This window comes from Diorhabda carinulata, chromosome X (assembly GCF_026250575.1).
Source record: "Diorhabda carinulata isolate Delta chromosome X, icDioCari1.1, whole genome shotgun sequence".
Classification (NCBI taxonomy): domain Eukaryota; kingdom Metazoa; phylum Arthropoda; class Insecta; order Coleoptera; family Chrysomelidae; genus Diorhabda; species Diorhabda carinulata.
In genome coordinates, this window is record NC_079472.1 from 22,363,110 (window position 1) to 22,386,371 (window position 23,262).

General features: G+C 30.2%; 3 protein-coding genes across 3 annotated transcripts in view; 1 reads left to right on the forward strand and 2 right to left on the reverse strand.

Annotated features, from left to right (window-relative positions):
* Positions 1-483: 483 nt before the first annotated feature.
* On the reverse strand, positions 484-6,083 carry LOC130902378 (T-cell activation inhibitor, mitochondrial-like). Its single transcript, XM_057814481.1, has 10 exons — positions 5,888-6,083; positions 5,704-5,833; positions 5,531-5,648; positions 4,894-5,224; positions 4,679-4,836; positions 3,157-3,251; positions 3,001-3,101; positions 2,730-2,873; positions 2,150-2,281; positions 484-809 (listed from the first exon to the last, which is right to left on the reverse strand). The coding sequence occupies exons 1-10, from the start codon at positions 5,908-5,910 to the stop codon at positions 575-577; spliced, it is 1,467 nt and encodes a 488-aa protein (XP_057670464.1). The 5' UTR covers positions 5,911-6,083; the 3' UTR covers positions 484-574.
* On the forward strand, positions 5,849-11,753 carry LOC130902377 (ATPase family AAA domain-containing protein 3A homolog). The gene is made up of 9 exons (XM_057814480.1): positions 5,849-6,486; positions 6,644-6,857; positions 6,917-7,177; positions 8,794-8,951; positions 9,014-9,264; positions 9,570-9,693; positions 9,754-10,045; positions 10,606-10,804; positions 10,875-11,753. Exons 1-9 carry the CDS (start codon positions 6,270-6,272, stop codon positions 11,115-11,117), a joined length of 1,959 nt encoding a protein of 652 aa, XP_057670463.1. The 5' UTR covers positions 5,849-6,269; the 3' UTR covers positions 11,118-11,753.
* A 2,831-nt stretch (positions 11,754-14,584) lies between these two features.
* The window catches only part of LOC130901303 (extracellular sulfatase SULF-1 homolog), a 78,064-nt gene continuing 69,386 nt past the window's right edge, over positions 14,585-23,262 (reverse strand). Inside the window, exons 6-14 of the mRNA XM_057812543.1 lie at positions 21,603-21,852; positions 21,269-21,504; positions 20,863-21,200; positions 20,533-20,804; positions 18,806-19,012; positions 17,704-18,345; positions 17,043-17,424; positions 15,621-15,833; positions 14,585-15,029 (exon numbers count right to left, since the gene is read on the reverse strand). Coding sequence (XP_057668526.1) covers positions 14,905-15,029; positions 15,621-15,833; positions 17,043-17,424; positions 17,704-18,345; positions 18,806-19,012; positions 20,533-20,804; positions 20,863-21,200; positions 21,269-21,504; positions 21,603-21,852 — 2,665 coding nt within the window. The 3' untranslated portion in view covers positions 14,585-14,904. The remainder of the gene's footprint in view (positions 15,030-15,620; positions 15,834-17,042; positions 17,425-17,703; positions 18,346-18,805; positions 19,013-20,532; positions 20,805-20,862; positions 21,201-21,268; positions 21,505-21,602; positions 21,853-23,262) is intronic.

The following is a 23,262-nucleotide window of genomic DNA, read 5'->3' on the forward strand; positions in this document are numbered from 1 at the left end:
TGTAATTATAGTGTTGTGATATCGTAAAAATACTTATTTTAATAAAAAAAGTTTTAAATTATATTATTCACATACAAAACTGGTAGAATTTCTTTTTCTTTCTCAGTTATTTTAGTCTTAGGGTGCAAAATATGATTAATTGAATAACCTCAAGTAGTTTTTCTAAATTTCTTGAGAGAAAGAAATATTGGTTTCAAGTGATTATCAAAACTTTTTGATTCTTACATTTCACTTACACTGTAATGATTCTATCCAGTCAAAAAGTTGTACCAAATACAAATTAAATTGTTAATATTCTATTACACTTTTCATTTTTCCACTCATAGTTACAGTGGTCCTGTCCATTTTCTTCATTCTTCAGTAAGCAAGTGGTTACTTTTCCTATTTTCTTCCTCTGTTGTTGATTATATTCACCATTTTTTTCATTGATTCAGCTTAAATTGTAATTATTTCCAAGTGTTTATTTAAATGAAAAGAACTAAATTAGAATAAAAAGAAAATTTTATTCACTATAACACAGGAAACTATTGGAAGTTTTTTAAACCTATTAATTCACTTGTTAAATAAAATATATTCACAAAACGAAATTCCAAGGTATACTCAGTAATCCGTCAGAAAGTACTGAATAATAGCTTGATATATTTAAACGCAGATCTTTAGTATAAGGTTGAATTTCATGTTTATGTCTCAATAATTGTTCACAACATTTTATCATCAAATCCGGTGTAATATTGTCTTCCTTGGTTAAAACAGCAAGGTCTAACTCTTCGATGCATTTTTTATTCAAGGCTCGTTCAAGGTATTTGTTACTGAAAAATAATCATATATAAGTGTACTCCAATACAAGGTTATGGACATAAAATCGACGAGAGATAGTTGTATAACTTTTTTAAAAGTTACCAGACGATGAATACATAAATATTCGAAAGCTCTGAAATATATATAATTAGTACACTTTGGTGTTTAATTTTACCACATTCCCACTACGAAAATGCTCATAATCTTCTGCGTTCTAATTCAATATTTCGAAAATGTCTTCTGCCGTTCTTTAAAGGAGAAAACAAATACTTTCCTGGCTAATGTCTCGACCAATATTGAATTACATCTCCTCTGAAGAGAATGATGTCGATAACAACATCCTCAATTGCTCGTAATTGCAAGGAGGGAAAAAGCTCTCGTTCGGACTTAAGATGCGAGCCATTGGAGATATTAATATCGACAACTAGGTGGATTGACATCACGCTCTTCAGAGGAGATGTAATTTAATATTCGTCGAAGCATTAGCCAGGAAAGTAGTTGTTTTCTCCTTTGAAGAACAGCAGAATAAATTTTTGAAATATTCAGAGTACAATAGTAGGAATCATTTCTATAAAGCTTCGATTTGAATATTGAATCTAACAAAAGTTTATGAACCTAATATTTTTTTTAAAAAGTACATTTATCACACCGCAATGTTTAACTAATTGATTCCCAGACGATGAATACATAGGTATTCGAAAGCTTGGAATATATTAGTGTTAGTACACTTTCACATTTTTAATAAAATTTTGACTAAAGAACATTAAAAAATATTATGATTAAAACGTGTTTTTTATATACTCATATGTAATATGGAAACACTTCTTACAGAAGTCAAAATTTCTTCTAGTTTAACAGACATAAAACATGGTTTGGCGTTGTAATACTACAAATAATAATAGAAATAACAAAATAAATTTCAGGAGAGCTAAATTCAAAATGACTTTTTGGAATGAATTTATACGACTTTCTAAGCTTTTTTATATGACTGGTATGAAGCAATAATTTATTTATCATAAGAATACATCACAGAATACAAGCACAAGTTATTTCGTCGTAGTATAATCCCAAATCAAAAAACCTGAAAGAAATAGGGTCTATCAATGCATGAGCCCCCCAACCTCTCAAAAAATCCAATTGATCCATGCACCAAACTCCCTGTATAAAAGGAGAGACATATTAAATAAATTCGGTATGTATAAATGTTTAAAGTATCATATCTCTTTGAGTGAAAGAGATTACACCATGTGAATAAAACGATTGTAACAAATATAAATAAATCTTTTAATGAAACAGAAATGAATTGTTTTCATAAAATGCCCAATTAGTCTATTACAGAAATATAAATTACCTTTTGTATATTGTCATTTTCTTGGAGGCATGATCTAAATTATTTGTGATAAAATTGACTAAATAAGATCCAGGAATTGTGGACGGTACTATGAATTGTCCCGTAGGTGATACCATAACAGGACCAGCTTCACTAAAACAAGATCAATGTTTTTGAATGAATCAATTACACAAACAGAATGACATAAATAAATTTTTGTACCAAAGATACAAAAAAATTTTCATCTCACCATTTCAAAAGATTAATATTTAGAAACTAGTATATAAGAAAAAAACTCGATTTTCAAATTTCAATTAAAACCAAATCTAATTAATCAAGTACATTAGAATCCACTGGTTTCTATAGAATAAGTGTTGCATACTTTACTTTACAGTAATTTTATTAATAAATATAAATATTATATATTACAGTCAAAGATATAATAAAATATGTCCTAACATTTGTCACAAAATAGAAAATTCTCAACTTTCTGTAAAGCAACTTGAATCAATAGCAATTAACGATGGGGAGTGAAGAAAACTTTGTTTAAAACGTAAGGCAGTAATCTGTACACACCTAGAAAATAGATTTAAGCACTTACGTTTCTACTACTATTTCGAATTCTTCTAAAGAGCTTGGCCATTCTTCTGGTAGATGTCTTTTTCCAATATAATCACTGAGAGATGTTGTTATTTGTTTAAGGTTGTTCTCATACTGACCAGCTACAATTTTAGGCATGAATTTCCTTGAAAAATACATTTTTTCATTAATACTTTCAAATTTAAAAAAATTTTTGGAAGAAACTATTTTAATTCAAACTAAACAAACAGAAACTATATTATTAAAAGTTATTATTATTTAATCTTATGTACCTTCTACCTATTTTAATATTTCTTAAAACGTGTGATAAAGATTTTTCAAAAGCCGGAATTCTCATCAAGGCAGCATCATACTGATCTACATTTTTAAGAAACTGAAATATGAACATTATGAATATAGTAATTATTTGATCATTTCAACATATTTACATCTAACCAATTATGACGAACTTCTCCGTTGTAAAGCATAATATGGCCATCGAGACTAACCCCAGTAAAAAATGAAGAAAACACTAAAACTCTACCTACAAAAAAATATTTCAATTAACATGTGAGAATACAATTCCACGTTTGAGCTACAGAAGTTAAAGTTTCATAACAAAATTATCTGTCGACATTTTTTAGAAGTATATATTCAAGAATCTCAAGACATTTAGATAGTTTAAATTGGACAAATTTCATGTTACAGCTTCAAATAGTCTAAAATAATGGACTTCAAATGTAGTTGAAAGAATGTTAGGATGATAATGAACCAACTCCAAGTGTTGCTAATAAACTTTATTTTAACATCTGCTTAGAGATTAAATTGGAACTATTATAAGAAATGACCATTTCTTAGATGAAATCAAAAGTTAATTGACAAAAACAAATCAATATCAGAATCCGTTCCTTTAGTTGCTTCGTTGTTCTGGCGACGAGTTGTATAAATAGGGGGTATGTAAGGGAGAAGGGACAACATATCCTCCCCTTTTTTTGGAAGTCATTTATCTTCTCGTTGAGAAGAAACTGACTCTTCTGTGAAGTCAACAAGGTTTGCACTTCCATGGGTCTCCCAGACCTTCATTTTTTACTTGTTTTATTCGAGATCCCCATTTTCAGAATCCTAAAGGATTCATTTTTTTTTTTAAGGGTGCTTCTTTCTCAAACCCCAACCACCATATATTAAGCCGAATAATTTTTCTACCTTCAGTGTCCTTTTCCCTGTTTGTGATTTAATCTTTGAGGAGTTTTGTCACAAAAGTTACTAAACATAACATGTTTGAATGTCCTGGTATGTGTTCATACAAATGTTTCCTCTAAGGCATGAAACTAGATCTTCAAAACCGCTTTCACAAGTAGTCTCATCCTAGAAGTACATATAGGCAGTATTCTATTAAAACAGTTAATACCAAAGTTGTGGACATAAAGATTTCTCTTATAGTAGGCTATTTAAATTGTGAGTTTGATAAAAGAAAAGGTTTTTTAAAGATCAAATATGCAAACACACTTGCCTTGAGTACAAAAACAAGCTAAGTCAACTTGCTGCTGCCCAGCAGATATTATCACAATTAGGACTCACTTCATTTCACACTGAAATTTTACATAATTGGTGCATGTTATGGAGTTGCTCAAAGATGACAAAAGTGGACTTGATCTACATGTACTCTGTACCAATAGCTTCAAATTTTATATTTTTTATGCACTCAATTTGTAATGGAGTAAGAATATTTGAATGAAATATTTTTATTTTAGTTTTCCATTTAATTAACAAGGACAAAATTTTACTAAATTTGAATTTACAAATTAATTATCCAATCTTTTTTTTAATAATCATATTATATTCTTAAACTTAAGCCTATGAGCTTTACAAAACTAAAAACAGAGTCTGATTATCTTTAAAAGAAGACTTGTTATAGCTATTCACTGAATTTTCAATTTTTTGTGTACATATTAACACATGTTAAATCCTTACCCTTCAACACAGGTTTAATTGAAGGGTGATGTGTCACTAGAGACATAAAACTAAGCATACATCCTCTTCGATGTTCATTATTCCAACCACAATCCCAACGTATATCTTTAATTCCTATATCATAAATGATAGAATCTTGGAGTCTTCTTGCTTCTTCTCTAAAATTTGATTATTCACCCAAACATATCATTAATAGGGAAACTTGATCAATTTACCTATGAATATCTCCCTTTTGAGATCTTTTCATTGCTTCGGGAGCATTTTTTCTCAAATAATTTCTCAATTTTAATAAATCTTGGGCTTCTTTTATGTTCATTTGCATTTTAATATGAGCAAATATTGGATGATTTTCATTAACTTTTGTGAAATCAATGTCATTTTGATATTTAAATTTGAAATTTGGATCATTTGGGTCACTTGAGGTTTGTTGTGGAGGTATGATACTATCAACATAATCTGTTGGAAGATTACAGCTTTTAAGAATAGTTATCAATGCTGCACGTAAATCATTATCTTGAAAATTTATTTTCACTAGACGAAATTTCTCTGAAAAATAAATTTATGTTCAGAAATAAGTATTAAAAACTTCTGATTAGCACATAGATATCTACGTTATAAAGTTAATAAGAATATTCTTTTTAAATGGAAAAGGGTATGGATTTTATATTCTATGGATATATTTTGGTAGCCTTTTTTTATTTCACAGCGTGTATGTGATTTTAATTAAAAAAATCATCCATAACTCCACCTTGGGCAGTTCAAATAATATTGTATTGTTTAATTTGTGACATCAACGTAATACGGGTGAATTTGAATATGTTTTTACTAAAAAGCTGCCAAAGTATCAAATACCTGAACTGTTCCTTTTATGTTTAACATAAAAATTCAAACTCACAGGTCTGCTTAATCTAGATGATTTAATATTCTCCAAAATTGAACTCAACTGTTGTAAAGACGATTCGTTTGTAGCCTAAAATATGCAAATTTAAATAAAAAGATAGAATTTCAGATAATATCATATTTACTCTTTCGAGTGGATACTGTCCAAATAAATCTGGATGAACAGAAAAGTAAAAGGGGCGCAAAGCAGTTGATATTTCTGTGGATGTGAAGTTACGATTAAGTTGTTTTGTGGATGGTTTCAAAGTCATAAACCTGAAAAAATATAGAAATTAAAAAATATTTAAATAAAATAAATGTTTTTCATACAAATTAGATAATCTACGCATCATTCTTTCATCGTGAAAATAATATCGTAACAATTCTTTTTTAAATTTGTTGACATAATGTCATACAAAGTATCATTTCTGTTTTTCAGTCTTTCACACTATTAAAAAAATATATTTATCATCAAAATTTAGAGAACATCTTAATTTATAGCTCATGTTCCTATTATTAACTTTTTAAATTAAAAAAAATGTTTTGATGTACTTCGCTGGGTGTCTAGGAATCCATTAAGTTTGGTCTTCCAATTTCTAATCTAAATTATCTACAAGAAGAAGAAGGGACACATGTCTTTGAAACATAACCTTTTATTTGTGTTGTAATTTTTACTTAATTTGAATCTTAATTTTCTCAAAATTACTTGAAAATGTCGTGGATATTTGGTTACGGTAAAAGTAAAGATCAAACTCCTGATTTATCTCAATTAGGCTTGGGAGCCCCTTCTGGAGCTGGCGGTTCCGGTGGAGATGACAAGGAACCTCCAAATTTGACTAAGGCTGAACGAAGAGCGATGGAGGCCTACAGGTTCGATTCTACTGCATTAGAACGAGCTGCTCAGGCGGCAAAGGAACTGGAGAAATCAAGTAAGAAATCATTCCTTATCAAGGTTATGTAATGATTGTTATTTACCATAAAGTTTTTTACTGAATGAAACATTGAAAGAAATTTCCAAATTTAGTACTAATTCTAAAACATCTGACTAGTTTTGAATACGTGGAATTTTCGTAATAATAATTTTAGAACATGCAAAAGAAGCTTTAGAATTATCTAAATTGCAAGAAACCACTCGTCAGGTAGAACAGCAAGCCAAAATTAAGGAATATGAAGCACATATTGCTCAAATGCAAATTGAAAGTAAGAGAGCTGAAGCTGAAGAAAAAAGAAAACTCTTACAAGAAGAAACTAGACAACATCAAACTAGAGCCCAATATCAAGATCAATTGGCAAGAAAGAGGTAGGGTCAAAAATATTAGCTTTCATAAAATTTGTTTTTTATTTCATTCATTGCTCTAGGTATGATGATCAGTTATTGCAGCAGCAGAGAATGAATGATGAAAACCTAAGAAGGCAAGAAGAATCTGTAGCAAAACAAGAAGCAATGAGGAAAGCTACTATTGAACACGAGATGGAGCTTAGACACAAAAACGAGATGAAGAAAGTTGAAGCAGAATTGAAAGCCAAAGCAAAGATTGATAGAGAAAATAGAGATTTAACTCTAGAACAAATCAGACTTAAAGCTGAACAAAATCGAATCACTGTTTTGGAGAGTATAAGGTAAGTCTAATTATAGTTAATAAGTTAAGAGTACTAGAACCAGACAGTGTATACCTATGCCAACACTCTAGTTTGATCCTCAAAATTAAGAAAAATATCATTGTCTCCATGTAACTGCTATTGGGTAAATTAGAAAATAGGATTCCCTTCACTTATTTACCGTGTTGAACGACTGACTTTCTAATTTTAATATAGATATAGGTGGTAGAATGTTACAGAATACTTAATTATAAATAGTATGTATATAATTTTGAAAAATTTGAAGTAGATTATTACTAAATTATTCAATTAATTAATTCGAAAGGACTTAATTATGAAATAAGTTAAACAATTTTTAGGTGTCATATTATGAGGTTCTTCTTGTTGTAAATACTTCTACTGTTCCCCATATTTTTTCTTACCCTCTGTAGTTTATGCTTTCTTCTCCTCAATCTCCCTTATTTGGTCTATTCACTTTTTCTTAGTCTACCTCTTCTGATTCCATCAGTTTTCTTGTAATTCTTTCTATTACTAATTCAAATATTTCCTTTTTATTTTTCTTGATTCTTGCCTTTGTTCTTTGTCTTAAATCTTATCACTTGAACTCTCTTATATTATCCTTTTCTTTATTAACCCATTAATGCCCAGAACTATAAAAATGTTTTGAAAAAATTTTGTAATTGTTAATTTATGATTTTGAGGGTGGGTTGTTAATAACCTCTTGGGCACTTGCAGAATCGAAATAAACAAGACATATTTGGTCGATGCCAGGTAAATTGTGATATTTCTGTGAATTCTGATAAGATTTTATTACTGTATAAATACTGTTAAATACAGACTTTTGAATTTGAAATTAAGAATATATACTTGATATTTTTAGTTTTCTGTGACTTTAGGGTTATAACTATCTAACCATGAGACTAGAAATCAAACTAACTTTTTTTTCAAAATAAGGGGTGTGTTGACTTTGGGTACATATATTTTTTTTTATTTGTATTAGTGGTTGACTATAGATACAATAAAGAATATATTATGTCACAAAATAGACTAAAATACATGATGATTCCTATATTATTGATGAGTATGTTCCAGAAGTTAAAATTGTGAATAAGGAAGATATTAAGTAGAGTGATTTTGTATATAGTATATATATATATATATATATATATATATATATATATATATATATATATATATATATATATATATATATATTATATAGTATCTTTTTTGGGTGGAAAAGGAAACTTACAAGTTTACAGATATGTCTGTATCGTTCAAGAAAAAGTAAATGTTCTGATTTATGTCATGGTACTTAACTATATAGACACTACCAAAAAAATCTTTGTTGCAAATGAAAAAGATGTGTCATTTATCAGATCAAATTGTTTACCTGGAGTAATGGCAGTGGGTGAAAGAATTAGTTGTTTTTAAAATTCCGGTAAAAGATATTTTGGAAAAATAATTTTTACTTAAGTATCTATGTAAAATCTGCATTTATCAGATACCGATAATGATGATTTTTTATAATATTTAGTGTATAAATAATTGGAATTATATATTTTATTTATACGACCCAAAACATATTTTGAACCTTCTCATACAATTCACATGGATAAAACTAATACTTTTCTTAGGACTGCTGGTTCAGTTATAGGAACAGGAGCACAAACACTTCTTACAGATTGGAACAAAGTCCTTACAGCTGCTGGAGGCTTATCTCTAGTTGCCCTAGGTATCTACTCTGCCAAAGGAGCAACCAGTATTACTGCTAGATACATAGAATCTAGATTAGGTAATATATTTTTACAGTGTAATACCACCAAGTTGAAAACTTTAATTTTATGTATTTTTAAGGCAAGCCTTCATTGGTAAGAGAGACTTCAAGATTTTCTGTATTGGAAGGTCTAAAACATCCCATTAAGACTTTGAAGAGTTGGAAAAATACAGGGGAAGATGCTTTATCTGGTATAGTTCTGGCACCCAAATTGGAAGGTAGATTGCGAGATGTAGCTATAGCTACAAAGAACACTAAACAAAATAAAGGACTTTACAGAAATATTTTGATGCATGGACCACCTGGGACAGGAAAAACTATGTTTGCAAAGGTAATAAATATAACCTGCTGTATCCAGTGAATTGTGTGCAAAAATTTATCTTTCTCATCTATAAAGCTCAAAGTATTATAACTTAATAAAAATTTTGCACCTCTTTGAATATTTATAATCCATTAATTGTTGTATTTTAAGAGCATATTTTGAATTATCATCTGTTTTACAAGACTAGACAAGTATATTCTTATTTGAATCAAACTGTGCAAAATTTGACTTAAAAGCAACAAATACTGTTTTATTTGATGTTTTCTGATCAGATTAAGTTATAATTTGTTATTGTTGAAATGAACTTATTTCAGAAACTTGCCAAACATTCTGGAATGGATTATGCTATATTAACAGGTGGAGATATCGCTCCAATGGGAAGAGACGGAGTTACAGCCATTCACAAAGTATTCGACTGGGCAAATAGCACCAGAAAAGGTTGGAAGATCATACTAACAACGTAATTGTATTTATTAATATATGCTTCCAAATTTTTAGGTCTTATACTTTTTGTCGATGAAGCTGACGCGTTTTTACGTAAACGTTCTTCCGAAAATATTTCAGAAGATCTTAGAGCTACACTTAATGCATTCTTATACCGTACAGGAGAACAGAGTGGAAAATTCATGTTAGTTTTAGCTTCAAATACGCCCGAACAGTTCGATTGGGCTGTTAACGATCGTTTAGATGAAATGGTCGAGTTTGATTTACCTGGTTTGGAGGAAAGAGAACGTCTCATTAGATTATATTTCCAGAAATTTGTTTTGGAACCAGCTACTGAAGGAATTAGGTAACTATTTTGAGTCTACACTGACTCGAATTTTGTTCTGTACAGTTTCAAAAATGCCTTTGATATCATTTTGATTTGATTATTAAATTATTCACAGAGCCAGCTAAAAATAAAAACTCAGTAATGGTTTTAAAGCAAAATGTAACAAAATTTAATTTTGTCAGATGTTTTTAATTAGTTTGGTGATCATCTGGAATTTGATGCTCATGCAATTGACTACAGAACCAGCAACAAAAATCAATTTCATATTTCTGTTTATTGATGGCTTTGGAGACAATTATGAACTCAAATTACTTTTTGTATCCTGTTAGAATTTCAATACTGTCTCCTTCAAACTTTATTTGTGTAACGTTGGGACAACTTTTGAATTTACAGTATGGTTGACAAAAGTCTTCTTCTCTTTAAATATCCTGTCATTATTCTTTCATAATGTGTGTTCTTTTAGGTAACTTTTTGTCCAAGAAATTCATTATTTATACTTTTAAATATAGTTTGCTATGGTTTAGTTGCCATTCAGATGTTACTGCATTTCATATAAAATTTTATTCAATTTCTTACAGACGCTTGAAAGTAGATAACTTCGACTATAGTGCTTTATGTAGTAAAATGGCTCGAATGACAGAAGGTATGTCAGGTAGAGAGATAGCTAAACTTGGTGTAGCTTGGCAGGCAGCAGCTTATTCATCAGAAGACGGAGTACTAACAGAAAAAATGGTCATTGATAAAGTCAAGGATCATGCCAGACAGCACCGACAAAAGGTAACATTATTTGTTTGTAGTTATACATTTTCTTTTTTGCGTAAAACAATACTGTTTTTGAATTATTTAGGTTGAATGGCAATCGGAGCAAGAGAGGAGGGAATCAAAAAGTATATACCATTCTGAAAAGGAGGATTCTTACATCCCAGCTGGTCTCAAAGCTATTGAAGATACTGCAACAGTAGATCCAAATCCAATTAAAGTTAAAATAGAAAGTACAACTAAAGACGATTCAATAAAAGTAGATATCAATAAAGAAACCGCCAAAGAGGAAGATACCATTCAAACAAATACCAAACCAAATGAAAGATAGGTGTACTAAATCGTAGATTTTAATAGTAAACAAAGTTAGGTTAAAGTCAAACGGTACTCTTGATTCTTTTATCGTTTACTTGGGACCTAGTCAAGGAATCGAAATTTAAGTAAGGAAATGGTTCAGCATGGATGAATTATTTGATTTTGGTGAACTGTTTAATTAATTAAAAAGTCAATCTTTTTTTTCAGTTAATTTTATGCATATTCAAAATTATTTTTCATAGGAAATAAGTGTCATATTTCTCTATCAAAAAAATTTAAGTACTCGACTGTACTTAACTATTTTCGTTTCTTATAACATCTTGATTTTGTTACACCGACCTGTTAGTACAATCGAAAGTTTCATGAGGAATATTTATTATTCCTATTTTGCTGAAATATAAACTGCTTTCATCTGTTTTATTATTTATTAAAATACGAGCTGCATTTATTCTTCACTATTTTGACTGCTCTCGAACATAATTTTTATATTTATTTTTTAATTAATGCGAAAAAATATGAATTGTGATATTTTGAATGCCACTCAGAGGAAATTGTACTACTTTCCTGCGTTCAGATGTATTTGATATTTTGTTAACTGTTGTTGAAAAAACAAGGACGTTTTTATAGAAAAAATTAAAAGTTCCATGTTAAATGTCTTTTTTTTTTACTGCCTCGGTAAAATCTCAATTAATATTATTATCCAATATACCTACCATTTCATTGACATATGTGGAGACATTGGCTAAACAACTTTCTTGGATTGATATTTAAATAGCTACTTGCTAGCTATTCAATGAAACTAAAGAAGTATGTTTCAAAGTTTTCCAATTTTCCAATGGTTCCAATTTTTTTAATTATCTTTGGCATTTAGATTGTGATATTATATTTAAATCTTTCCCTAATGAAGCATCTCGAGAAATAGATAATAGACTTAATACTCCATGTCAAATGCGTTTACCTACCGATAAAAAGAATTAAAAAACGAAATCACTTCTAATAAAGTACCAAGATTCGACCTGATAACGAACATAATGCAACAAAAATTGTCATTGAGAGTCAATAGAGCTATAACACGAATATTTAATGCAATAATTATAACTGGATACTATCTAAAGAATGGAAAATTGCCAAACCAAGTAAACTAAACCTGATTCACAGGGTAGTAAATCATATAAGCAGAAATCTCTAGGGAAAAAATACTGTTCCGTAATATTTTTAGATATATCACAAGCCTTTGATAAGATCTGGCATCTTGGGCTATTGTCTAAATTAGAGAAAAATCTGCAACATGACATGTTTTAAATCCTGAAGTCTTATTTGAAGAACACTTTTTAATTGAACACAATTGATGAATGTACAGAAATACAACTGATTGAAGCAAGTGCCCCTTAAGGACCTACACTTTATTTGTTACATACAGGTGATATGCCTACTACACGCTTAACCACCTTAGCAATGTATGCTAACGTAGATCCGACAAGAGCATCTCGCAACTTATACACTGCACCAGACAGAATTAAAAATATGGAAAATGAGATTAAATCAGTTTATATAATCTTCACAAATGGGATAGAAAATTGTACTGTAAAATTTAACAATAAAAATACAATTAAATCACACAAATACAGTTGAATACCTTGGCTTATATCGTATATTGAATTATTAATGTTATCATACAAAGTTATGCTTAAACCTATCTGGACATGAGGTATCAAGTTATGGGGAACTTCAAACATCTAGCTATTTTGGAAATATAAATATATATGGCATGCCATTTGTAACAAATCACTCAATAAGTCGTGTGACTAACGAAGAAAAACACATTTTTTGCCAAAAATCGATTATATTCATCAATGTAATTTCCATTCCAACGCTTCTCCAACTTCTCGATACCGTGCTTGTAAAAGGATTTGTCTTTTGCATCAAAATAGACTTCATTTTCAGCAATTGCTTCTTCATTTGAGTTGTATTTCTTCCAGGCGAACATTTTTTGAGATCATCGAGTAGCCAGTAGTCACTGGGGACCAAATCTGGACTATAAGGTGAATGAAGAAGCAATTTGAAGTGTAATTCGTTCAATTTAACAATCGTTGCCATCGTGCATTGTCTTGGTGGTTTTTTCTTCGACATTCTTTTTTCCTCGATTTTTGCATTCAAACAATTCAACAACTCTATGTAGTATTCGCTATTGATTGTCTCTTCCTTTTGGAAATAGTCTATTGATTGTTTTTCTTTTTTTTTTTGATGAAAAATATTATGCCTTTGGACGTGGTTCACCGGCCGCAGACCACTCAGATGATGATTTTGATTCTGAAATGAAGTGATGGATCCATGTTTCATCCATTGTCACATATCAAAGCAGAAATCTGATTTATTACGTGTAAACATGGCCAAACACTGCACTGAATCATCAACACGTTGTTTTTTTTTATCGACTGTGAGTAAACACGGCATCCATTTTGAAAGAAATCAAACGTTCATGCATAATTGTAAACACACTGCCTTCTGATATCTTTACGACCTCAGCTGTCTCACTCAATTTCAATATATGATTAGATTTAACCAATTTACGGAGTTTTTTGATGTTTTCTGGAGTAGTCATCTCAATACGATGTACGACCACGTTTAAATTCAGAAAACCAATGGTTCTTTTCAATGCTGAGCTTGTACAAAATTATTTTCATCAAGAAACAATGTGCCTTAGCTCTCAACTTCCCAAGCTATGGATGAAGTACCAGACCTTCCATTAGGACTATCAAGAGGTAAAACAAGTAACAACTATAAATTTCTTTTTTTTTAAAGCCAAATGACAGAGAGAAAATGAATATTGTCGGCACCGTAATGTAATTACGTTTTTTCCCATACCAACATTCCATATAATAGTAGTACATTCATCTATGGTTGGTACTTCATAATGAAGTTTATGTATTTGACAATGGCAGAGCCATTGTGTGTCAGTTACACGGCTTATTGAGTGATGTGGTATGTTCCAAATGACGTAATGGCGAATGATCTAAATATTCAACCAGTAAAGAAGTAGGTTCAGAAGTATAGTGAGCGTGTCAAAATGCATCTTAATGTACTTGTCAACCAACGAATAGAAGAGAATTCTTAGATGAGAGACAGACTTAAATATATTGAATAATTATGGTGTATACAATTAGTTTTAGTCTTGATCAAAACTTTCATGTTTCTTTTAACAGACATTCTAAATATTTATTGTCCTTCGTAAGGACAGATTGTATAATAAATGAGGTTAAAAAAATATGCTCCTCTAAGGTATGTGTATGATAAGATCAATAGACATCGCCATTAAAGGAAGGGCAAGTACTGATTACGTTTCCAAAAGTAGGTACAATAAGGACTTCGGATCGTTTAGGTATTAAATCTACATCTGAATCAAAAATTGTTTCGTAGCTATTTGTAGGTGTTCAAATGATTATTGAACTGTTTTCCATGGTAGTAGGTATGAAATAAATACAATTTACAAATTTGATCAGTTCATGTTAAAGATTTTTTTTACAAATTCCGAAGACTATAAATAATATTTGGTATTTTAAAATGAAATATATCATGCTCCAAAATATTTCCTAGCTAAAACACCAATTCGAAGATAAATGCACAAATATTCATTAAGAATGTTTTGAAAATAAATTAATAAATACTTTAAAAGCATCAAAATTATTGCTAGTTTGGTTTTTGGAGCTATCTAGTATCACTTATATGAAAAAAAATACTACAGAAAAACTTGCACATAGTTGAAATATTTGACATTTATATTGTCAAAGTATTTGTAGATTTGTTCATGTCTTCCTTCTTTTCCTATTTGGAATACCTCGAGTAGAGGTAGAGTTATTTATTCTGTCTCTTCTTTTTATATCAGACCTCACTAGTTGCAAAATACCTCTTGTTGCTTCGTTGCCATGATCTAAAAAATTGAAATAAAATGGAATGTTAATAATAAATATAAATTATTTCTTTAATTTCTTAGACCTTCTGATATGTTTATGCTTCTAAATGTTCATGATTTTGGGTCTCTTTTGATTTAAAATTATTTTCTATATAATTTTTTAAAGACGAATGAAAATTTGAGGTTTCAACTTCTTTTAGTCTTCATACATATTTTGATGAAGACCTTCGACCATCTAATAATATGTGAATTTTGAGAATAGTTTTACGATGCCAAAATACAAGTTTTTATGTGGTAATATACTGGGTATGTCGATTTTCCGAGGTCAACTCCCTATAATGACTGGACTATACAAATTTTTATTTTTAAGTAATAAAACACTATATTTCTGTGAGTTTTGTCTTTGTTTGATACGACTAGTTTGATACTAAATTTTAATAAACAATAATTTACGAACTTACAAAATTGTGCCTAACAAAAAAAAATAAAAAAAACGTGTCCTCAAAAATGTTGTTATGTTGCCTATACAGTTATTACAGGGAGGTCTTCAATTATTTGAACTAATTTCATGTTTTCTTTGTTTCAAGAAAATCTATTTTTATGACTCACCTTCTGGGAATTTTTTCTTTTTGAAATGTTGCTGCAAATTAGAATGCATTGGTAAGCTATTAGCTCTTGGTCTATTTTTCAGATGTGAATTATTAGAGTGTGAAATTGTACAAGTTTTTCCTTTGCAAGCCATCAAATGTGTTAAAGTGTCGTGAAGATACGAAAGCTCTTCCGGTTTAAGAGAATCTGCTCTGTTTTGTAATTCAAATGGATCTAAAACAAAATAAATGTAATTCAAATAAACTATTAATCTCGAAATTGAATCATTCAGTATAGGAAAAAGTGTAAATGGAAAAATGCTGACCAGTTTAATTCCATAATTTGAATTTCATGTAACATGTTATGTCACAAATATTTTTAATCGGATAAATTGTTCAAAAATTCTCATATTTGTGGAATCAACTGGTTTTTTTGATACAATCGATTTTGGTGTTAATAAAATTATAGAAAAGTGGGGTGCTCAAAGATTGGTGGGGAAATTCACTTAATAGTCAAGTTTATTATTATTTATTGCAACTTCTACTGAAGCAGATTGGCAGAATATTTCATTTTATATGTAACTCAGAATTAGACTATATAAAACAGCATCGACTTTGGTTGTTTGGTTGTTTTTTTCTCTAACAAAACTAAAAAATTACTATTTTGTTGATATCAAAAATTGTCTGACTTCAATTGCTGAGATAAAGTGTGGGAGCGCTGTTCTACTAAACCAATACTGAATAAAATTTCAAATGTGTATGATTTGAACCACCACGACGAAACAGACTCGCCGATTGTTCTTTTAATTCGAATGACATTGAAGAAAATTAGAAATAATAAATATAAAGATGTCAAGACATTTGTCAAATAGGTATCAGATAAGTAGAAACCATACTTCCAATCAATGTTGCATGGTATTAATGAACTTGGTTCTTCTGAGTAGAAAACTTTCACAAGTAAAGAAAATATTCTGTTATAAAAAGTTTCAAGACATAAAAGTAGTAATAATGTAACTATGTAAATTTTGAGTCATAATAATAAGAAGCCATATTTTCCAATTTTTCAAAGAAATAATAGTTTCATAATTGTTTATGTTTTTATTATGGGTTCTGTAAAGAACGTTAGTTTTATGGGTTTTGGAGTTTCCCCGTGAGGTTTGCTCTCAATTACAGAGATATAATTTAGAAAAAACATCGAAATTCAAAATAGAGAATTAGATTTCAGTTTTTTTGAACCTCGGTATAAAATTTTCAAATAAATATCATTTGAATTCTATAGAATGGTTTTTATAACTATTTTTTTCGTAATTGGTACTTTACAATTTTTGTAGAATTGTTCCAAGAATAGCTTTTCGTTAAACCTAATATGGATTTTAATTTTTTGTTTTAGTTTTACTTGGCAATTATTAATATCAAACCTTTACTTAATATAAACATCACTAACCTATTCTCAAATTGTAGTACGTTACAAACCCAGTTGTAAATTCACAATACAAATAATTGTGCGTTGAATTGATAGTCCTAATACAAGTGTAGGTATTGTTATTTGAATTCATACAAAAACAAAAAGGTCCCTTATTCCATAAAGGAGCTGTTTTCCAATGATCATTGTCGTGATGAAAACAGTTCATCTTCTCAAGACCACATTCTTTTTCCAATTGTTCTTTTTTTCTTTGTTTTCGAAGCTTCTTTTTAAGTCGTTCTTCCCTGATACGTCTTTTGTTTTCTTTTTCCTGATCTTCATTAGATACATAGGTATCACAATGGCAAAGATCGGGTTTCACTCTTCTTCTTGGAAGGGGGATCAAATCATCTGTTCTATGCGGCTGAAAGTGAAAAAAATATCAAAGATAATTTAAAAAAAATATATTTATCCTCGAGCATTAGTAAATGTAAGTTTTCTATTAGCTAGTATGTTTGAAATTGAAATGAGGTTTTGTTCAGAATTGGGGAAACGGCGAAAGACAATAATCAAATTACTTATAAATCACTTAATAAGTTAAACTAATATACAAAAATCCTTTCAATCAATGTAATTTTTTTAGAAATATAGGATTAAATCAACATATTATCTTTATAAATAATGTGATATGACATCCACCAACCTTTTGACTTTGTACTTTTCTTGTCCTGGTAGAAGAAACAACTAAAGGCGTTGATGTAGTTGTTGACATTTTTTGTGTAAAATTGTAAATTTTATGGCCGTGTCGATGATGGTTCGTCACTAATTTGGATGAAAATGTAGCACTTTCTGTAGTGGAAGAAATATCTTCTGGATCGGTAGTCATATAATTAACATTATTCGTAGAGCTAACTTCAGTTGTAATTTTCTCTGATGACACATTTACAGGTTTTCTCCTGCGCTTCTTATTGTTAATTTTATTACCGATTGTCATTGGTCTGTAAAAACCGGGATTATTAGATATTCCTATATTCAAATTATTTCTTTGGAAAGTCAAATCGTTGAAATTGTTAAGTTCCGAATTATTTGGTTTATTATGTATCTGATCTGGGGGTCTGGTATTCTTCAAGTGGCGTCTGATTTCTTTCAAAGCTTCTAGCTTGTATTTTAATTCTTGAATTTCGTTTTCAACGCGATGTCGAGATCGACGCCACGTTTTTTTATCCTTATAAATAACGGTTGAACAATTAATTTTTCCTTTCTGTATAAAACATGCTGGGCCTATGGAGTTGGTGTTGAGGTTGACTTTTAAAGATGGATCACTGATAATGGTATTGTTTTCCATCTGAAAAAATATTGATGGTAGAGAAGTAGACATGAGTCATTAAATTGGCAACAGGTAAAAGTTGGAATATAGTAAGACAGGGTGAAGTTCCGAGCCAACTATTTTTAAATAAAAGATTCTAAAAGAAGTTTAAATTAAACTTGAAGTAGTTGCAAACTTTAAAAACAACAAACATTTAAAATGAGTTTCAATATTTGAGAAAACAGAAATAATTGTAATTAGAGGAACTAAGTAAATATATATAAACAATTTGAAAACTTGAATATGTGGGTTCAGTAACAAATGGGAAAGGAAAATTACAGTGAAAGTTTGATAGTCATATTAAAGTTCTCAAAGGGAGGTGTAGTAACTAATGTAACGAATTTTATATTCTAATTTCACACCGATGTACATTAATTTTAAAATTTATATATATTTAAAGTTATATAGTTTAATTACTATTTTTATTTTTTTTGCTTACTTTCAAACCATGTATACGGTCTTCAACATCTACCATAGCGTTCTCTACATGTGCCAGGTTCAGCATTCTCTCCCTTTTCGACAAAATGTGGGATTCGTTACTTTCGTCATCATAATCCTCAAAAAATATTTCTTCCAATGCCGAGTCTCTTTTTGTTCTACTGTTAACATCAGATTTCCAATACTTTTCTCTTGACATATTCTGCAACTAAAAAAGGTGATCTGGTTTAGTAAAAATTATTGTTTTTTTCAAATTATAGTTATATTCATTCGAATTTAAAGAAAATATTTTTTTAATTGTAATATATCTCATGTACTCTATTTTTCTTTGTAGACAAAAATGTACGTAATCTTAAAAAAATAATACAAACACAAACAAAATGTATGGTAATCATCGAAATACGAGTCTTTGTCATATACTAAGCAATCACTCAACTGAATAAATTCCAGTAAATACTAGACGTTATCAAAATCATTTTGTATGTAAAATCAAAAACGTAGAAAAATTTAAAAAATAGTACATATCAAGTATGTATCATATTATTCATGAAACAGAATAAAAAGCCATCAATGCCATGGAACATCTTTAAGTAACAATGCAATAATGACAAAAATTGTTCAAATAGGTAAAAAAGAATCTTAAAATAGAACCACATACAAAGAGAAAATACATAAAAACTATATTAATGATGAAACCCTCGACGATTTTGGACAAAATGTATAATCACGTTTTATAAATTCCATGCATGTAGGAACCCATCGAATTTATATTTGTAGTAGCTAAAGAAAATTATTGCTAATTAAATTATTGATCATTAGAATCAAATAACCAGGAGTGTTTGAAAAATAAGCTAAAATTTCAAGGTTATGTTTTTCACGTCACCTGTTGCCGTAATTGTTTAGTTTACTTCACAGTTTTAGTTCTCTATTCGCTATTTTGGTGATTGTTTCTGTTTTTTTTTCTTGATTTTTAAGCTTGTATTGCAGCTTAACGATATTTTCAAAAATTCAGTGTTTTTTCTCTTAATCATTTATGAGTCGGTACTAGCGTTACTTTATACTATAGTACAATTGCGTTTACAAAATAATGAAAATAAATTTGAAAAATAAAGAACGAGAATTTTCAAAATATGATATACATAAAAAGAAATCTTTGAATACTTCAGTGGACCAGCAAAATAAACAAAACCAGTTAATTTATAATATGAATTTATTACAAACAAGAGGGAAAAACGTGAAACAGCCTTTTTTCATACCAAAAACAAAATATAAAAAAGCAATTGTGGCAGAGAGTTAGTTACAAACATAATCTGAAAATATGAAATTTTGTAAAATTTATTTAGCACTCTTTGCTAGCTTAATCTCATCGATTGCAACTAAGTTTAATAAATAAAACAATTAGTAAAGTTATTTTACTCTACCTTGCCCCTTTCCGTTTTTATAAAATAGTTATCGAAATTAGATAAGTAATTGTTCTTCTCTAAATTGTCTTTAATCTATATGATAACTTGGCCATTAAATGTTCAGGAGCGTTCTATAAATGCCTTAGAACTGTGCTGATAAAAAGCTAATTTTTGCTGATTTCCTTTTTTTCTGTGAATATAGCGATTCAGTCGTCGAATAATGTATTGGTAAATACCAAAAGTTGACCGAGAAGACAATAAACATACGAGTAACAAAGTTAACAACAATAACAAATATATAATGATTATATTATAGAAGACTTACTGGTAATTTTTTATATACCAGACCATTAGGAGTAAAACATGCGCATTTTCTAAACGTCTTGTTCGTTATTGGAGTATTTACATCTCTCGTTATAATTTGATTGGTCGATTTGCATTTCCTTTTCCTCCATCTACCAGCATCGTTTTCACAAAACCACTTTTGTCCTTTTTGGCAAGGTAACCGCATTTCTGGTCGTAAACATTCCACGGCTAATCTTTCGAGTTTAGACGAAAGAGGCACTGGTGGGAGCCGATTATCCAACTGCATATCACCTATAAAATTTCATATATTTGTAAATATGGTATTGGACATAAAATAAAATTTTATTACCTTCGTTTATAAAGTCTAGAGCTAATCCTACATTATCAAAATTAGTCTGCTCTTCTAGATCCCCTTCTTCTTCTGTAACTTCTTCCATTCCTTCGTCGTCTTCATCAGCGTCCTCTTCACCTTCTGAATTAATTTCGGATTGATCTTCGGAAGATTCGAAAATTTTAGGTGTATCTGTTGCTTCAACATATTGAGCTGTGAACATTTCTTGCTCAGAAGAATTGAAGAAATTATAACTAGTCGATGTTGGATCGTCTGCAGATAGATTGATTGGAGAAGCGGTGGTTAAGTATTTCTGCTTGTTTTTTTCTGGATGCGGCATTTCCCTTCTACCAGAACTGACAATGTAAACCAAACAGTTAAAAATAACTTTTACCGAGTATATTTAATTCCTGTTTTAATTTACCTCTCTATTAAAAACGTATCAGGCCATTTCATCTTTTTTCTTTTGGCAGTTTGAAATAATGGTAATACAGATTTTCCGTCCATATGCGGTGGGGGTTCTACTCCAGCCATATCCAAGAATGTAGGCGCTAAATCGATATTAAGGACTATATCGTTCACTACTGTACCAGGTTCCACTCCTGGACCTCTAACAAGAAACGGTACACGGACATCAAATTCAAAAGGAAAACTTTTGCCCTAAAAATATACGTTTACAAAATTAAATCACAAGGAAAATATTCAAACATCAAGGATGATTGGAGGTGAAATATTTGAAAATTAGCAGAATTACTTACTTTCACCAATCCAAATTGACCTAGATGGTATCCGTGATCGGATGTATAAATAATATAAGTATTGTCCAACTCTCCTAATTCTTCCAGCTCTTCTACAACTTTTTGAACAGCAGCATCAACAGATTGTAAGGTCTGTAAACGTTTCGTCATCAAAAGATCAGTAAAATCTCTTTGTATCGGTGACATGTTGTTGGTAACTTGTAGTATCCATTGTTTGTCAGGATTTGGTGCGTGATCATAGCTTGGAGTACTAAAAAAATATTCCGAAATTTATTTTAAAACATATTACTTAATCAGATAGCTCATTTATCCAAAAATGTGAACTATAATGGGGTTGGTGTCTCATTAGAATACCCAGAAGACATTATTTTGAATAATGTACACTGGCAAATAGTGAATACAGCAAAATTCTTAAAGTAAAAACTGCGTTTGAATTCAGAACAATAAAACTATCAAAACATGTTTTTTAAAGCCGATAAAACTTACAATGAGATTGGTAGGTCATCATTGATGCTTGAGCAACACTACTAAATTAAATTGAAAACTAGTAGCGTTTGGTGATTTTCATGTCGCACGCAATCATCCATCTGAGCAACCATCTATCAAACTAGAGATATTTCATACCACATATTCTCTAAATGGTACAATAATACAAAAATGTCGAAGGAATGAGTGTAATGAAGAGAATATCCTACCGTAAACAAAAGTGTGGAACATTCTGAGAAAATATCCTGGTCTGCATCAATATAAGATTTGGCTATTCTAGGAATTGAAGTTACAAGACCATCACACGCCTTGGTCGCGTTTTGGAAAGTGATCCTGAGTTTTATCGCTAATTTATGTTTTTTCTAAAAGGGTGTGTTCCATATGGATTGAAATTAAACCATAACAGACCCTATAGATATAATTACATCTAGATAAACGCACCGGTTAATGCAATTCACACTCTGGCGGCATCATTGGGTCTTATTTCTTTTACAACCAAGCTATATCTCGCGTTATGGTTGCATAGTGTTTAAGAACATAGATGACGGACAAAGCAGCATTAAAAACACCGCAAAATATAAGTTCCAGCATTTATCCACAATTTTTTAAATACGTTTAAAAGACAAGTTCCTAGGATCTGAATTTTTTAATGTAATTCTAAAATAATCTAAGGACAACCAGCCGTGTCTTCGACGTCTTTCGTAGGAAATAATATGCAATGGCACCGCGTAGTCCTGACCGTTCCGCGCCGTAGACACAACGCATCTGGCAAGTTTGGCTTCCATTTAGATAGATACGTAAGCTTCTAAATGTATACTGAACTTTGAACTTGAAATTACCTATGACGATGGATTGGATTCAGATCCTTACAGAAAGTCTCTCAATACTAAAGACAGAACCAATATAGAGAGAGCGGCATGTAAGTCAAATTGTAATACTGAAAGGGGTAGAGATAGCATTGGTTTATCACTGTCTATCACACATCGTGATTCAATCAGAATAGAATAGAAAGTGGTATACCGATATTCGTTCTTTCTCTAACAGCAGTTCGGACCTCGCCCCCTCTATCTTTAACATTAACGTCCATGTCTTGCTCGGCTTCAGTACTAAGATAACTCGAGTCTAAATAATAAACCGCTTAAACTTGATAGCACAATGATCACGTGTTTATCTT

Excerpts from the sequence above, each read along its gene's own strand:
- LOC130902378 (XM_057814481.1), bottom strand. The coding sequence starts at position 5,910 with ATGATGCGTAGATTATCTAATTT. Across the intron at positions 3,102-3,156 it reads TTCGTCATAATTGGTTAGAT|TTTCTTAAAAATGTAGATCA; the intron begins GTAAATATGTTG and ends TTCATATTTCAG. Across the intron at positions 810-2,149 it reads AAAATGACAATATACAAAAG|TAACAAATACCTTGAACGAG; the intron begins GTAATTTATATT and ends ATTATTTTTCAG.
- LOC130902377 (XM_057814480.1), top strand. The coding sequence starts at position 6,270 with ATGTCGTGGATATTTGGTTACGGTAAAAGTAAAGATCAAACTCCTGAT. Across the intron at positions 6,858-6,916 it reads GATCAATTGGCAAGAAAGAG|GTATGATGATCAGTTATTGC; the intron begins GTAGGGTCAAAA and ends TCATTGCTCTAG. Across the intron at positions 9,265-9,569 it reads GAAAAACTATGTTTGCAAAG|AAACTTGCCAAACATTCTGG; the intron begins GTAATAAATATA and ends AACTTATTTCAG.